Source organism: Drosophila ananassae, chromosome 3R, assembly GCF_017639315.1.
Source record: "Drosophila ananassae strain 14024-0371.13 chromosome 3R, ASM1763931v2, whole genome shotgun sequence".
Lineage (NCBI taxonomy): Eukaryota > Metazoa > Arthropoda > Insecta > Diptera > Drosophilidae > Drosophila > Drosophila ananassae.
In genome coordinates, this window is record NC_057930.1 from 13,140,680 (window position 1) to 13,158,755 (window position 18,076).

The 18,076-nt window shown below is 40.7% G+C and overlaps 1 protein-coding gene across 3 annotated transcripts in view; it reads left to right on the plus strand.

Annotated features, from left to right (window-relative positions):
- Window positions 1-18,076, plus strand: part of LOC6496848 (rap1 GTPase-activating protein 1) — a 76,856-nt gene that overhangs the window by 17,344 nt on the left and 41,436 nt on the right. The window contains exon 1 of one of the 3 annotated variants that reach the window (XM_032455432.2): window positions 14,606-15,071. The exons of the other annotated variants lie outside the window; for them this stretch is intronic. Coding sequence (XP_032311323.1) covers window positions 14,998-15,071 — 74 coding nt within the window. The 5' untranslated portion in view covers window positions 14,606-14,997. Of the gene's footprint in view, window positions 1-14,605; window positions 15,072-18,076 lie in introns of those variants that run through there. 3 annotated transcript variants of the gene reach the window in all.

An 18,076-nucleotide genomic window follows, 5' to 3' on the forward strand; every position in this document is an offset into this window, starting at 1 on the left:
GACTTTTTAAGATTTTTTTTTCAAATCATTCGCTGTTTAAGAAGATACTTTCGGAAGGCAATAGATAGAAGTGCTATAGTCTCCCAATTCTTATAAAAAAACTACCTTAAAATATGACCACAGACCCCCAAGTTCTAGTTTCTTTTATAAAAAAAAAACAAAAAGTGGTTTTTAAGCCAAGACTGTGGCTGGCTCACTGATTAACTTTCTTAATCACACTCTACTTTAATCTTTTAAAAAACACAAGTTTTAAGGTCACTGTACACAAGACACTAAGTCTAATGTGCCACAAGGTTCTACATTTTCCAGCATTTTCCTCCCAAAACTCTTCCGACTGGTTCCCCACATGTGGCTACAATATTTGTTAAGCCTTCCTGCCTCCTGCCTCCTGCCTCCTGTCCGTGCCGAAGTTATTACATAGATTTTGTAGCATTTTGTGTCTAAAAAGTATGGCACCCAGAAAGATACATGATATAGACTTTTGCCGTCGACATATTTATGACTCTTTCGCCCTTACCCTTCGAATTTCCACACACTCTCCACACATCCCCAGTCTGTTTTCCCCACATTTTCCGGACCGTTTTTCGAACAAACTTTTTATGAGGCGAACAAAGTTTGGTGGCAAGATTGGTTGCCCCTCCAAAAAAAAAAAGAAGAAAACTCCAAAAAGTGCAACTATGAGATATTTTTTTGGCAGAGCCAAGGAAAACGGAGATTATTACATGATGGAAAATATAATTTCCACACTAGGAGGTACGAGGAGGAGTAAAAAAAAAAACTTTGCAGTTGTCTGGCGGCGGTTGGGAAAATGCCTCAAGAATTATGAAAAATGTGTTGCGAAAAATAGAGAGCAAAGTTTCGGCCAGAAGGGGAGCTGCCGCATGAAAATGGCGTGCGGCACGAAAATGTGAAAACAAAAAAAAAGTAAAAAATTGAAAGCACAAAAATGCGAAAAAACGGGCAAAAAATGAAGCTGCTGCCTCGGGTTAAATTTGGCAGCCGAGACAAAACTGCAAATTGTCTGACCAATGCAGGAGGGGGGTGGTGGCCCGGGGGGGTGTGAGAGTGCAATAAACGGAAAAGTGTCTGAATGCTGGGGCGAGCACTTTTGGCTGCCACTGTTTCGTGTGCCCCATTCCGCATTGTTTGCTGGACGCCACTCCCGCTTCACTTCTGTTTTATTTTCACTCTCCAAAGATACATATTTTCACTCTATTTTTTAAGTTTGGGCCTTTATTTATTTTATTTGAATGTTTTTTCCCCAGTTTACAGATTTTAAGAGACTTTTTTAAGGGGTTTCTTTAAAAATAAAACATTAAAATATTAAAATGTGTATCTAAGATCTGTGCAATTTAATTTTCAGTTTCTAAAAAACAAAAAATTTTGTGCCAGTTGGCGGAAAAGTGATCCTCACATTATTTAAAGAATGAAGAAATAAGAACCAGTTGCATAATGGTAATATAATATAGCCTTCTAAAAAATCTAAAAAATAATTTGTTTTATGATTTTAATGTAGATTTGTTTAGAATCAATCTACGAATCATTTAAGGTATTCCGCTTAAGAATCGGGTGGATATTGGAAAAGATACAGCCTTCACAGGGGGTCATATTAGGCCTCCCATGCATTTGTTAAACTTTTAAAGGGATACCCTTGAAAATTTGAGAAAAAATGTAAAAAATAACTTGATGTGAGATTTTGATTCAGATTTGTTTAGAATCGATCCACAAATCATTTAAGGTACTCCGCTAAAGAATCGGATGAAAATTAGCCAAGATAGAGCCCTTGCAGGGGGTCATATTGTCTCCCCCATGTACTTTCCTCATTTTGAAGGGGATACCCCAGAAAATGTTACGAAAAATCTTAAAAATAGATTGTTCCTAGGTTTTGATGCAGATCGATGCAGAATCGATCTACAAATCGTTTAAAGTATTCCGCTCAAGAATCGGTTACAAATTGGCAAAGATATAGCTATTGCTGGGGGCTATATGGGCCTCCCCATGCACTTTCCACATTTTAAAGGGGATGGTCCAGAAACTTAATTAAAAAATTTAAAAAATAATTTGTTCCCAGATTTTGATGCACAATGATGGAGAATCGATCTACAAATCTTTTAAGGTATTCCGATTAAGAATTGGCAGAGATACAGCCTTCGAGGGGGGTCATATTGACCCTCAGATGCAGTTTTAAAACCGAATTGGTTGTAAAGTATATTTTTCCATAATGTCCATCATTAGAGTCTATTAGAGACTGGCCAGAACAAAATGAACAGAGCCGTATTTGGGCCTCTGAATTATTTATGCGCATTTTTATGCGAATTTCGTTTGAGTATTTGTCAACTGCACACGCATCCACTGCGTATGTGCAATATTCGATATAAAAAAAGATCAGAGACAATTGCAAATTGCATATTTCAATTGCATTTGCAATGCAATTCGGGCTAAACGAAAAATGCAATTCAGAGACTCAATCGGATAGTGGACGAGTGTGAAACGAAAACAATGCCAAAGCAATTAAAAATCGTTTTTCCAAACAAACTCCCCGTGGTGCCTTTAGACACTCATGGCCCGAAAACAAAGGCAGCTTGGTTGGCTGATATAAATGGTGCTGAGTCATGAGGACTCCGGTGGGACTAATGTTTGAATAATTTTCTATCTAGTTTTGATTCTATCTAGTTGAAAGCATTTTCTTAGCTGGAATTTAAATAAAAAGAATCTAAAATCTATATGATCTATAAACCAAATATTAAATACTTTGAAGCTATGCATTATTTTCTGTTTTTATTTTTTCACTTCGAACTCTGCAAGTCCTGAAATCTGTGTGAGTTATGGCTAATTTGCATTTACATTTGCCCCCGTTTGACAACTTGACTGGCGGCTCCCAGCGGATTTGAGCCACCTCGAGAGCCCCGCCGCCACTTGGCTCTTAATGTGACAGACGGCCAATTTTTGTCGGCTTATTTATTTCCAAAGTGGGTCCATCGACTGGGCCAGCGGCTATTTTCGAGCTGATTAATGGGCACGTGGTGTTTCACACCAGATGCAGATGGTGATGGAGATGGAGTGTGCTCGTGTGCTGGCCAGTGTAGAGAGTGACGCGATGCAGATTGGAGCTTAGAGCTTAGAGCTGGCTCTAGCTAGTTAATAACTGACCATAAATATCGGTGGTAGTGCAAGTGTTAGCCAATTAGCGAGCAAATTGCATACAGCTATGGGCTGTGGAGGTGGGTGGTGGAGGTTGCCAAGTCTAACGAAAAATTTCGTTGTCCAGACTCGAATTGCGATACATAAATTAGAGGTTGCATGCGAAAATAGCCATCGAACGAAATGAAGCCTAATGAAATGTTTGGGGTCCCATTTGTGGGCATATTCAATTGGGTTTTTATCGGGTGCTAAGTGGCAGTCTGAATGGAAGTCATAAAGAACCCCAGGGTCTCATTGAAAATTCAAAAAAAAAGGTTGCTCAAAACCTAAAATAGAATTAGAAATGGATAGGATTTGAAAAGCAGGTAAAAATAAGTAAACATTTTCCCTCCAAATTCGTAGAACTATTTCCGTAACCTTATAGTTTCTGATTCATTCTGAAATTCTGAAAATATTCAATTATTTCTAATAAGTGCACAATCTCATTCATCCGTGTAAATATTTTGCGCCAAAACAAGCGAGAAATTTGATGGTGCCCCTCAGTGAACTCAGTGAACCCCACTCGCATGCCCATTGTTTATACGCCCCGAGAGCAGACCAATTCGAACGAATGTATCTGTATCTGTTAATTATATAAGCTATCTGACACTCGGATAAACAAACTTTTATACAATGGCCTCATGGATAAATAAACATGCAAAAATATTTGGACAAAATGAAAAATGTCATTTATGGTTGAGTAAATAAAACAGAAAATATATTTTTGGCTTTTGCGAAAAACATGACAGAAAATGTTCTGGCTTTTTTGTGGGTTTTGGCATTCGGTTGGTCAAAAAGTTGAATAAACAAATTTAATTATATGCAAGCTACAATACAACACGGCAATCGAGACTATCACGAAACTAATAAAAACAAAAGCGATTTGTTGGCCACAGCTTTTAATAATTTACTCGATAAATCTTTAAGCGCAAAAAACTTTGGACATCGATCAGTTGTTGGCTAAGAGGTGGCTGGGCCTGGGAGGCTGCCAAAGCCTGAAATTGAATTATGCCCAGACACACGCAGTCGAGAAGTTGACTTGAGGTCCAGGGGGAAATTATGTGGACTTCAGACCAAGAATAAAAAATAGAAGAAAGCCTGCAGGGGCAGTGGGAGAAAAAAATGAAAAGCAAGTTGCAGGGGCAGGGAGCAGAGCTTGGCTTAATGAGGCAGTTGCATAAAGTTGAGGAAACTTAATTACACCAAGTTGTTTTATTTCTTCAAAGAGAGATAGAGAAGGCTTTCTTAAGGAATTTATTTTAGTCCTGAAGAAGAAGTACTACTTCTACTAAGCCTCTCTAAAGAATCGTATTTAAACACATCATTAATTGCCTTTTTTCAGAAATTGTTTATAAATTGTTCAATTAAATCCCTAAAATAAACAACATTTTATTGATATTTCTGTAAATCCCTGAAGCCAAATAATTCGATTAAACATTTGTATGGCTTTTGAAATTGGTTGTGGAAACTACAACTTTGTTTCCCATTGTAAACACTCTTTATTAGATCCAACCATCATAAAATTTTAATTCGCATTATATAATTGTTTAATGGGAAACGGAAAAAAGGAGGTCATAAACCGGCACTGAAAGCCGATGAAGATTACCGCCGAAAACAAAAATATAAATGTAATTCGGCTAATTCGGTTAATATGAAAACTAAAACTAAAGTGCAGCCATCCAGCCATACGGCCATATCCCAGCCGCATAGGCAGAAAGGGAAAAGACCTTAAAAGCGTGTAATTTAATTTAATGCAATGGCAGTGGCGGCACTAACAATTACCGAAATATCAACAACAAACGGCCCAAGCCAACAACTAAATGCGGCGCGTGAATAAATGTGGAAAATGTTGCAACATCTCGTCCATTTTGGCTTATATGCGATATATGCGATGCAATCGCCGCCAAATCGCTCAACCATTCGACGGAGTGGGGGAATGGGCAGGAGGAGCTATGGTGCTATGGTACATATAACTTATATCACCGACAACAAAACAAAAATTTGTTGCTGCTAATAAAGTTGTTGGTAACAGCAGCAAAGTGGCTCCGAAAATAGTTGCCAAAAATCAACTGAAAAGACAACAATAAAAACATTGCTTAACTCACGCAAAAAAAAAAATAAAATAAAACAAAAAGCATACAGACAATACCTCCCGGTACAGAAAACAAAAAATAAAGAAAATTAATAGGCGTCTTTGACTGTAGCGTTGTTTGCTTTTGTTTTTCCTGCTCTGGCTATGGCTCTTACTCTGGCTCTGTCTCTGAAGCTCTTGGCCAACAATCGGAAGTGCAAAATTAAAGCGCAGACGAATAGCCAAGAAGTGGCCGAAAGGCAGACAAGCAGAGGAAGTTAATAGCCGGAGCGGAAGTTTGGGGCGGGGGCCTGGCTAAAGTCTGGCTGAAGTCTGACCCCCAGCTTGAACCCGTATAAGTTCACTTGGTAATTTGTTGACAGCCATCCCCCCACCAATCGAAGCTTAGCAAATGCCAAAAATCCTCAAGGGTTACAAAGTTTAACTCTCAAGCCTTATAGCCTCATAGATTTTGAAATTAATTTTATAAAACCAATTAAATTTTTCTATTCATTGCTTCCAATTAATGAAATATTAATTAATTCTCTTTTCTCCTCGCTTCACTTTCAGGTAAGCAATTGATTTCTGATTCTTGGAACTTCAAATATGACCTTTCACCTATTTGAGCCTTCGACTGTGAGTAATAAGCGTAGAATGCTTTTCCAGCGAAAACCCATAATTTCCCATGGAGCGAAACAATAACGAGCTGCAACAACTTGTTTCGCGCTGTACTCTGCCAATAGCATCCTAGCCCCCCACGAAACTATTCCAAGCTTGGGGAAACTACTCTCAAATCACGGTGACAGCTTCCGTAATTCAATAAATATTTTATTGTATTCAATATTTTGTCGTTGATATGCAATGTTCAGTCAGCAGTAACAAGTAGTCTTTTTTTAGAGGGGTATATTAGCTATAAGACTCTATCTTAAACTTATCTCTTAATGAAAGTCTTTCCTGTAAGCTTAGCACTGTGAGAAGCGTGTAGAAAGGCTCATATTTCCTGCTCCTTTGGTCACACTTAGCTTTCAATTAAAAAATCAAAGCTAGGGCATTCCGAATTCGTCTATCTCGTGGACCAATTCTCCATTTCGCCGATGGCAGTTCGCACTGTCTCGCATTCCTTCACACTTCTTCGAATATTATTTATGCTGTTGACAAGGGAAAAAAACGATGGAGCGGCGACCGGCGACCAAAAACCGAAACATAAAACCGCCCACTGTCAAACGGCAGCAGTCAGATAACGGGACATTGTGCGAATTGCAAACTGCAAACTGCCACAGGCACTTGCCACCACTGTAGAGAGATGACACGCCCCACGTCCTGCCCCACTCTAGTCGGGGCTCGGGATGGGGGCTCTCCTTGGGCACTATGGAGTTGTTGGAATATTGCTAGCACTTTATTGATAAATGTGGTAATGGTAATGTGGCAAAGATGCTGCGTGCCACAGATATATATTTATGAAAAAACCCAAGGTAGTCAGAGATGGGTCAGAGGGAGGTGGGCCGAAGAAGGCAACACACAATATGCCACAGAGCTATATCAAGTTGTTCGACCAAGTGTTGGCGTTCAGTTTGTGGGTTTGTGTCTGCCATGCATGCCACATAAAAAATAATACACAAAATACAACGTACAGCGATGAAAAACTTTTGTTGCCATCCAAATAAAAATAAAAGCAAAATAATATAATAAGAAAATGAGAAAAGGCAAAAAAAGATTCTCGATAAAACGTGAGAAACTTGTCGCCATCCAGGCACTCTGATAAGGAGTGCGATGTTGGACCCAAAAGTCAAGGCTGGGAACTGGAATGGCAATGTTTATATGGTGCGACGTATATTTTATCGCTTCCAGTGAACCCTTGCATGGTCGGTCATGCGTTTTAGCCCTCAGACTCCTCCGCCTATCCCGGAGCCAGTCCCCATCGACAATTGCCTTCAGAAAGGGCAATGTTTCATGAGGCCTGACAACAAGATGGGAGTAGCGGAGGGAATATGTTTGAGTTCAGACAACTCTATTTCAAAATTGATAGCTTATAACTTTAAATTAATTATAAAAACTAAAGCTAGTAGGAACTAATGACCAACCACAACAAACTAACCTTCAGGGAAATCACATTCTCTCCAAAGATATAAGACTTTTTAAGTCGGTTTAACTCCCCATTAAGTCGGTTAACTCCCTGGTAACCTCTTCCTTTTCTAATTACAATGTCGGCTGGCATGTTAAATGAAATGGCTTGCTCTCTATATGCCCAGGAGGCGATAAATATTGCAATAAAATAAATTGAAGTTTAATTAAAATGGGCGAACCAGTGTCCCCGCTTTTTTCGTTCCTCCCGACCTGACAGCCTCCCACACTGGCCAGAAATAAAGAATGCGTAATGGCCGAAATGAGAAATGGCCAACAGAAGTGGCATGACAAGGCAAAAAGTTTGAGAACCAAAGGAAGACCAGGACAGGGAAAGTCGGCACTGACCCCAGAGGCCAGGAAATGAGTGAAGGATGGAAAATTCCCAACTTCCCTGAGCTCCAAGATCTCCTCCTGCTTAGCCACAGGTGTGCCGGGGAGCCAATGCTTTTCATGTTGCGGAGGCTGGCCAGAACATTTCCATAAATTTTGGCCCCAAATTGAAGTCTATTTTTGGACACATGGTCAAGGAGACACAGAAGACATAAAAACAAAAAGGAGAATCTGTCTCCGGCAGAGCAAATATTATGAATAATGTCCTCGAAGAAAACATGACAGGCGAATTATGAGGCAGAGCAGCCAACTTAAAACCCATTACTATTTAAACCTAATTGGAGATAATTCAATTTCCTTGATTGAAATGTGGGCCATAAAGCCGAGTTTCATATACGGCAGAAGCAATATTAATTAGAAGCGGCCAAGTGCCACTCAGGTGACACCTGAAGAGTCGCTTTTAATGGAACATTCCCATTCTGGGATGTCTTTTGTGGCCACCCAGGTGGAAGTGCCATAAAAATCGTCTGGCCACAGAGGTGGCTTTAATAATGAGCCTGGAAGTAGAGCTATAAAACGGTGAATAATCGCAAACAATAACCATGCTAGGATCTGCTGGAAAAACATGTCCTTACAAAACTGGATAATGAATTTAATTATAAAGCCTGAAACTTTTTTTCCTGTGTAGGAGATGTAACAACAAAGCAGGACTACAATAAAATAAGTAGGAGGCCGTATTCATTCATTGAAATTAATTAAAATATTTTTGTTTGCCATCAATTATTGCAATTTCCCTGCCGCTAACGAGCCAAAATGTCAGGCAATTAAAATACAGCTTGTTCCTGGTGCGATACAAAAAAAAAAACAAGGACCCCTTCCTCCTCTGGTGGGCGTGGCTAGCGTGTGTGGTCGCTATGTGGAATTTGCCAAAGGAGGAGAGTGAATTTTTACACCTGACCCATGGCATGAGTTGGGAAAATTAAAAACTCATTTTGTGACACGTTCCTCAATGTGTTTTCTGTTCTTTTTTTTCGATTGGAAAATGGTTAGCACATGTCCTTTTGAAAGCTAAGGGTGTCAGGGATATCATGTCTAGGTCACACCTCAATACACAAAAAGGAATAATTAATTATCATAAAATAGAAACTATTTGGGCCAAGTTGTCCGTCTGTGGACGACTTTAAGCATTTCATTTAAACCAAGAACCAAGAAACTTCTGCTAAAGTTCCTTCGCCCCCACGGCACCTTTTCTCAAGAATATTGCTAATATAATTTCATTATTGGGCTTCCTGGCATTTGCATGTCCAAGAGGAAATTCGTCTGCATTTCGAGGAGAACTTCCACCAGCACCGGAATACAATTTCAAGATGCCTTCTCCACTTGTGACTTTTGACTGGCTGGGATGAACGAGCAGATGGATGGACGACTGGTGGCAGGGACTTGGTGGCAACTGCAGCAGAGCCCCATTCTGTTCTATAAATAGCTTAAGCCTCGAAACTTTCTGCTGAAACTTTTGGCCATTTTGCATACGACTGAGGAACTAGGGGACAGCAAATGGAAACAGAGAAATGCGGAGCAATTAAATTGAAAATGCCGATGGGGGTGGGGAGGCGGACAGGAGAAGCTGCTGGACAGGAGTCCACTTAATTGAAAAAATTAACTCCGGACAACAGGGCAGCCAGTAGCAACAAACAGGAACAGTGGTGCCTTGAAATTGGCTTTAAGGGCGTGTGGCAGCAAATTTGCATGCCACACAGGACACTCGCACAGGACATCTAAAAAGTCCAACTGTGTGCCACGATGAGTTTGCCAGTGTTGATTAAATAATGTACCCCCTGTTCCAGACTAAGAGTCTAGTTTAGAATACTCTACTTTAATTCATGTTCTTTAGAGTAATATTCCTTTGTAGGCTAATCCCATTCCTTAGTCAGAGTATTAAAACTTCTTTAAAGTTTCCTATTGTCCTGCCTGACTCGGTACTTGTAAGGACTCTTCTGCCGCCCTAATATCTCTCATTCTTTTGTAGGGACACTGCACTGTTTATGTGCCTGGAAGAGTTTGTTGTGTGTGTTCACTGTCTGAGTTTGGCTCCGGGGCCCGCATATTGAAGTTCGTTGGGCTCTTTAACCCAAGCTCTCAACTTTGCTTTCATTGGGCTCTTTAACCCCTCACCTTTACGACCTCCCTTATTGGATTCTCATTTTTCAATCCTATCTGCGAGATGCGATCGAAAATGGGATGAAACCAGTTTGCCTGACATTCGATTCCCAATATGCAAATTTCGTGAACAAATTAGTTTATTTGAAAATTGAAGACATTTGTTGAACGATTCTCAAAGTCTCCCGATGCAGAGCAGAAACATTATGCATTCTCATTATGCCAGAACGCCGCATTCAGCCTTTTCTGAATTGTTGAGCCAACAAAACAGAGTCTCCTCCACTCCAGTTTCTTGGTTACTTCTTTCCAACAAAAAGTTGCCAAGTCTGCCGAGCACTGAGAGAAATAAGGACTCATAAGCTGGCAGTTGGAGGATGAGATTTTCTTAAATTTCATTAAACGAGAAAATTCTGGGGGTGGCTGGGAGTTGAAAGGCTTTGAGGGATAAGTGGTGTGAACCTGTTCAAGTGCTTGGCTCGTTCTTAAGGTACTGATATGGAAATGAAAAGTTTAAATACCACGAACCATGTATTCCCTATCTAGATGGATAATATTATCAAGTAATATAGAATTTCAACTCCCCAACCACCAATTTAGGAGAAAAAAACATCTCAAATCTCCACCAACTTTCACCATCATCTCTCCATAACTGAAAGGCAGAGGGCCTACCCCAATATATACTGTCACTCTGCCAGAGAAACGCATTTATAACCTCCTCTCCAGGACGTGGAGCTCCTTGCTCCTAGCTGGCAAAGTTGATATAATATCCTTTACCCCCCAGGAGCGAACAAAAAGCGCTGACTATTATACAACAACAACGGCAATAGCAGCAAATACGACGGCGGCGATGACGTTTTAATTATGTGTGCCTAGAGGAAAAGCGGGAAACTCGGAGCTGGAGGTGGTGCAGGCGGAAAACGGCCGAGACACTCACGAGACAGTTTCCACAGCATTTTGCAAGCTCCTGAACTCGGCCCGGAGCTCAACTCGGTTTGTTAATTTGCACAAAAATGGAAGGGGGGGCGAGGGGCGAGGGATGTGGTGCAAAATGATGAAAAATGGAAGGTGGGTTGTAGGTGGTTGGCAGAACAGCTAGGAGGTGGCTGGGGAATAAAAGTGAATTCAAAACGGAAACATTGCAAAAATGCGCCAATGCAGCAAATGCTCAACTTTGGGTTGGCCTGAAAGGGGGCTGAAAGCTAGGCCCACTGGGGGGATACACTGAGATCATATTTATCATAGAATAAATATTAAATTTACTACATTTGGAACTACATAAAATCTAGAAAGTTTTCAGTAGCTCCAACTTATGTCAGAAATGTCTAGAAATCCCAACCATTTTTTAACAAAAACTTCTATCAAAGGCTAGCAACCTCCACCATTTTCCGAAAAATACATTATTTTGTTTCATTTTAGTTTAAAATAAATACTATTATACTTGAAAACAAACTTTCCTAATTACATTTAAATATATCCCACGGCTATTATTATTTTTTTGACCCCATCTGTGGGCACACGCATCTACAATCGGCGGTGGAAACGCTTCCAAAGAGTGTCGTTGTCGGTCTCGTTCTGCGGCTGTTTCTCTTTCTCTCCCGTTGAGTGGCCTGTGGGTGGGTGGCCACCTAGAGTGGGTGGGTAGGTGGGGATAGACGACGGCCTTCCCCAAGCAATTCCCATTCGTACGAGGCCTCCCCCAACATGGGTTAATGTACTTTGCTGCAGCGGCGTCTGCTTGACTGACAGCCTCCCTTAACAGGCTCAACAGCACCACCACCCACATACCCAGCCCCCTCCTGACACGCACACTCATACAAATATTAACATACACACAGACAGAATGTCTAACTGGCTTTGCTAAAAAAAAAAAATAAAATGTTCAGAAGCAGCTCAGAACATTTCTAACATTTAATTTTGTTCTGTAATTGCGGAAATTTTCATTGAAATGAATTAGCCATTTTCGCCCTTTTCCCTGGAAATTTGTGTGGAACCAGAATTTATCTTCCAATTTGGTGAGGGACGAGCGAATTTAGTCAGTCATGGGTTAACGTCTGCTATCAATGTCATGGTCAACTGGGGCTGGGACTGGAGCTGGGACAGGGGCTGGGACTGGGGCTCCAGAACAATGAATTCGTGATGCCGAAAGGGGAGAGACTTTATGCTGCAAAGTCATGAATTTAAAATTGTAATTTCTACAGACTTTTTCAAAGCGTATTACAACCATTTTTTATTACATTTTATGTAGATTTTCCTACTTTTATTAACTTAAATATTCCCAAACAATGGATTTCCAAACGAAGAGCTCCACCTCCTCCTAATTTTATGCACGGACTCTATGGTCTGACAAATTTATAGTTTATTTTGTTACATTTTCTATGGTTTGTTTCTGGCAATTGCCAAACATAAAAATTCATGAAATTATGTTAATTTTTTTACCCATTTTCATCTAGAAAAAAAAATATTACAAATCAAACTCTACCAATTGAGCGAACATCCCAAAATTATAAATTCAAACTCGAATTCTGGATGAAAAAAATTCGTTTTTTTTTAAGGCTCTACTCACCCCTGGTAGTCTGAAATTGTGAGTGCTTTTTTTTTAGGGTTGATGGGTTTAGGGGTCTCCCGATATCCCATTTTTTTGTTTAGTTTCTGGGGTGAGAAACGCGTGCGCAGGCGCCTTTGACACCTGAGATGACAATTAGAATGGAAAATAGGTAGAGTAGCGAGGCTGCCAGAACCTCACTTTCAAGTGAGCTGCAAATTAAAAAATCATAAAAAAGCTAGAGGAAAAAACTTTACTGCGAGAGAAGTAGTAAAAAAAATCTGGGTGGAGTGCGTCGTCGACTGGCGACACATAAACAGAGCCGCAAGCAAATTTGCATAATTTGAGAAGTTGGAGAAAAAGTAGCCAAGAAGCCGGCTACGGCAGCAGAAAGTGAAGTTAACGAGGGGAGGAAGCCAAGAAGCGAACGCAAAGAAGCTGATTATCGTGATTATGTATGCAAACTCACACACGGCAGTAGAAACGGGCCGGGACAGGTCGAAAGACAATAGAATTATGAGGTGTTGAGCGCTGAATGACTAGCGGAACGACCATAAAACCCTCAACCTCAACAGCCCAAGAAACAAACACTGCCACAGGGCCATATGGGGACGGGGTATGGGATGGGATGCTCCCTCCGCGTAGTAAGACGCGTTTCTTGGACCCTGCTGGAACAATGGTTAGAAAGTTATGGCCAACATTGGAAATTGAAGATGAAGTTGCACTCCAGAAAGCAAAAAAAAAAAAAAGTGGAAAAGAAAAGGAAAACTAAATGAAAACACGGTTAATAAAGCGTTGCAAATGGGAGCACAAATGGAAAAGGGTTTCTCAAGAGTCAGAGGAAGTGGAAGTGAACTAAGGGTTTTCCTACACAGTCTTCAAGAAATCGAATTAAATTTTAATGATAAGGTCGAAGAGGTACTATTAGTCCGATCGTGGGCATTAGGTCAGCTGTTGTTTCTGGGAGTAGACTGTTGAGACAACAGATGAACAGGTCGGATAGTTAAGAACCCATAAAGACTAGGATAATTAGGATCTGTAGGGGAGGACGATGATCCCTACTGATGATAGTAGGAAACAATATCTATGCTTATCTAAATCCATTAAACTTCATCTTAAATTCTCTTTAAAATAACTGTCCATCTTTGAGTAACTAAACCCGTAACTGAACACTTCCGTAAACACAACCACCCCTTTTATAACTCCTCACTTGACCACCGTACATCCGATTCTGGACACCTCCTGCCCCTCGAATCGCTGTACTTTTGATATCTGATCTGTCAGTTCAGTGAGTCTGCGTCCAGTTCAGGTGTTAATGACTTATTCTCCTCATGGCGCACAAAGCCATCGCCTGTCTGTCTCTCTGTCGGTTGGTCCTATTGTTTTCGTGTTTTGCATGCGAGCCTCCAAGTTGGGTATGAAATTATAGAAGCGAACGTCCGGACCAGAACCCAGCCATAGGCCTATTGTTCCGATCTCAAATGGACAAGGGCCGAACCCCAAAAAAAAAATACCAGCCGGGACGGGCCTTTTGTGACACGCTCGTATCCGGTACCGGTATCACAAATAATGTCTTGATAAAACCCGGCACAAGTTCAAGTTCGGCTCGAACTCAAGCGATCGCAACTCCAACTGCACTCGAAAAAAATAGGTGATTCAGGAACCTTTTTCACTAGATCGTCATATATTTTTAGGGTTTCTTGCAAATAGTTGAATACATAAATTATTTGAAAATTCTATCCAAAGATAAAGTAAGTCTGATTAAAATGGGCTCAACTATTATTATTTTAATATTTTTTTTTCAATATATACAAGTTTCATGAACGGCAATCAAGCGATCGCAACTCAAACTACAAATAGGAGATCAAAGAACCTTATTCTCAAAGCCATAATATATTTTTAATGTTTCCTTGTAAATTGTTTTAAAATATGGATAGGTGCGAGTTCGAATCCGACTCAATTATTATTATTTTAATATTTTTTATTCAATATATAGCCAAATTTCATGACTAATAAAGATCCTAAAAGGATATCCCTCAGTTGGCAGATAAAACCACCCCCTAAATGGTAGTCTACAATTACTATTTCTCACCTTTTTTTCTCCAGTGTAGTCTACGATCAAACATGTTCGACACTGGGGGTTGAAAACCCAACTCCGAGCCTACCTACAGAAACTTCAGATACTGAAACTCGAAACTGGCAGTGGCTCGGAAATTCAGAAACTCAGTTTCAAAAGAATCTTCGTGCGGTTAGGTTGTATATATATAATCGGGTTCCGTCAGTGGGTCAAGTTCGCAGCGAAAAGCGAGATACGATAAATACGAACGTCGAACGAATGTATCTGAAAGATACCTAGCATAGAGCGGGGAATTTTACGAGTGTAGTTACTCATACTTAGTGTTAACTTCCCAGTGCAATAACAAAGGATAAATCCTAACATTAAGAACCAAAACTACCTGCCTAGGAGTAAGATCTTCCATCTTGACCTAAGCAAACACAAACAATAATAATAAGGAAAAGTGACCTGACCCAAGGGAAAGGACAAAGAGGATTTCTACCTGTTGGAAAATCTCACAAACTGATCTCAGACAAGATGAAATATCTGGCGCATACACACAAGGAATCATTCACGCTGGTGGCCCGAAAACGCTACATGAAGAATCTGCTGTATGTATCCTTGAAAATATAACTTCTTTTATTAACAATGCCAGGCCAATCGGATAATTGAATCCTGATCCATTTACCAACCGAATCCCATCTCTCGCTCCCTGGGCATAAATGTCATGTAAGCAAATATTGACAGAATTGCCTCTATCTGGTATTGTGTCCTTTTGTGTCCCTCTGTGACATATGCAAAAATTATGCAAATTATTTGATTTGCCATTTGAATTTGAAATGGGCCCTAATTAGCCCTGTATGGCTGTCAATTCTGCACTCGACATGGCTCCGATTCGGGAGTGTGCTCTTAATGCATAAAATATGCAAATACCCCTTGCTCCTTTCATTTTTGCGAAACTAACAAATGTCATTTGTTTGGGGTTTGTTTGAAAAGCGGAAAAACAAACCACAAAAATAGCGAATGAGTTATGGATTATCGGAAAGGCATAAAAGGCCTCTAAGAACTCACGAAGATCGGTTTCCTGAAACCCCTAAGACCTCAAGACAGGGACACCCTTTTTGTCACTTTCTTGGGCTTCTGCTGTTTTGTTAATTAAATTTATGATTAATGAATGATATAGCCTGATGATGATGATGATGATGATGGCTTTTCCCACTTTCTTACCCTAACAGCTGTTGGGAAAATTCTGCATGTAAGGTGATATGGCTTAACCCTTTTTTTTTGCCCTGCGGCTGTGTTGTTTTTTGCACCCCTCTCGTTAGGTGTTGTTTTTTGCGGATTTCCTTTTTTTTTTTTTCAAATCAGCAAAGTCAACAGAGAAACTTCTGCGACTCTTGTGTTCTCTGGTCCAGCCCAGTCTCTAGTCATCGATTATCGATCTGTTGGGATCAGGGGCTATAGAGTCAAAAAAAAATATCTAAAAATATACAGAAACCACCGTTAAGCTGAAAGGCATTAAATCACTTGGCCAAACCCACACATGCATATCCGCATGGCCAAAATTGGATTCTCCCTCTGGGCTTAAAAGATCTTGGAGTTCAAAAAGTGCGCAGACGTGCACCCATAATTTGTGCGCGACTCCAACGCGACTTAACCCGCACCCAGGCATATGTTTTTTATCCAAAAGAGGGGCGGCAGACGCTAAGGGGGTGGGGCACACTACCACCACTACTACTTACTAGTGGCAGTAAATGGTCAGTAGACATGCAAGCGCAGCAGCTAACATAATTAGAAGTCTGCAGTCGTGGAGGAAGTTGCATTAGCAGGCAATCAAAATAATTTGAGGCGTTTTATCATCGAGCTAGCTAGCGGCTTGAGAGCGGTTTAAACAGCGCTTGAATCACACTGTCTTATTCCAGATATTCTTAGTTAAAATTGGTTTAAAGTTAAAGATTTTTAGAAGAAATATTTAAACTACAAGCTCAACTATGAGCTGTTTAAATCGCCTGTAAATCCCCAACAAGCTCGCTTCCCGCTGTTTTAAACGCTTCGTCGCCAAACAAGTTAATCCCCCGACAGTGCGGTAATAATCACCCGACAGCGTTTAACCCACTAACACGGACTTGCCTCACATTCGCGCCACAATTAACCATTTAATTTAATCGGCCATCCATCAAGTCTTCAATCCGCCAATCCCTCAATGTCTCTGTCAGATTTTTTTTTTTGTCAGCCGGAAATGCGTTGCCAATTTTCCCAAACTGAGTGAAAGAGATGCTGGATAGGTGTAGTACAATAGCTGAAGCCAACGTTTATTTTTGGGTGTTGCAACATGAGGCAAGTCCCCCCCTGAAGAAACAAACAACCCACATGAGTGTGAGCCGCTTGGCAATAATTGGAAATTAACGAGACCCCGAGGCAATCATTTGACACCAGAGATTGCAAGTCGCGACCTTGTTGGTTGTTGTTGTCGCCCACATGTAGTCTGTTTTGGCCAAAACAGGGGGGAGTTGTTGGCTAAATACATTGGCCAAAAGTCAAAAGGCTGTGACTAAGAGAGCTTAGGCCGGCGGGAGAAAAGCGCGCCAAAAATTTTGGTCAACGATTTTCGGCAAGGTGACAAAATGGGAAGAGGCCATGGATGTTGGCCAGAAAGGAGATGGCCAGGTGGGGGGAATTGTGGCCAGGCACGTGCAGAATGAAGAAGCGCGTGCCTTGTCCACATTAATTTCCAGCCAAGGAGCTAATATGCACTGGAAAAATAACATAATAATTGTAGCAATAATATATTTTTTATTAAATAAGCTTACAAGCTAAACCTACCTTTTAGAGCTGATTTAAATAATATTTCTTTAAGCCTAAAAAGGGGTAGAACTATTACCATTTCCTCTCAGTGTCTGGCCAAAGGGAGGAAGGCTGTAATAGACATAAACAGAGCCTTCCTCGGCCTTATAAATAGCCATGCTAACTGACTTACTGACGCGCTTCATTAATATGCAAAGTGGCTCAGCTCGGAACCCCTCACTCCAGGGCCTTACCTGTCCAGGGGTAACCCACCTGTAAGAAGCATTAAAAGTATCAACGTTTAAACGATTATTACCAACATTTTCATGCTGCATTTGCACTGGCCGAAACGAGAGGCAAACATGGCCAACAACAGGTTGTTCTGAGCCCCCCAACAACACCACCAATTGCGTGTCAAATTGAACTTGTCGGGGAATCGCTGGATAATGATGGCAGGAGGAGGACAGGAGGTGAGCTCCAGCCGGGACTTGTTTGGGGAAAGGTGGCCAGAATAAATGGCCCGTTGACGTAGTTGGAATATTTGCACAAGTATCGTCAGTGCCTCTGCATATTCATCAAGGCTTCAGTTCTGAGACACAAAGTTAAAGCAATTAGGTAATGACTTGCCAGCTTAAGAGTGGAGAATGGATGTGCTTTTTAATTAAAAAGAAATGAGATTGTATAGGAAACAATACTGACCTTTATGATCTATCCCAAAACAGAATATCATAGAGGTTGCAGCCTCAATTGAACTTTCAGATGATTCTTAAGAAGGTTATCCTGCAACATCCCATTTGAAAATCATTCCAAAAGTAACAACAGCTTCTCGGGC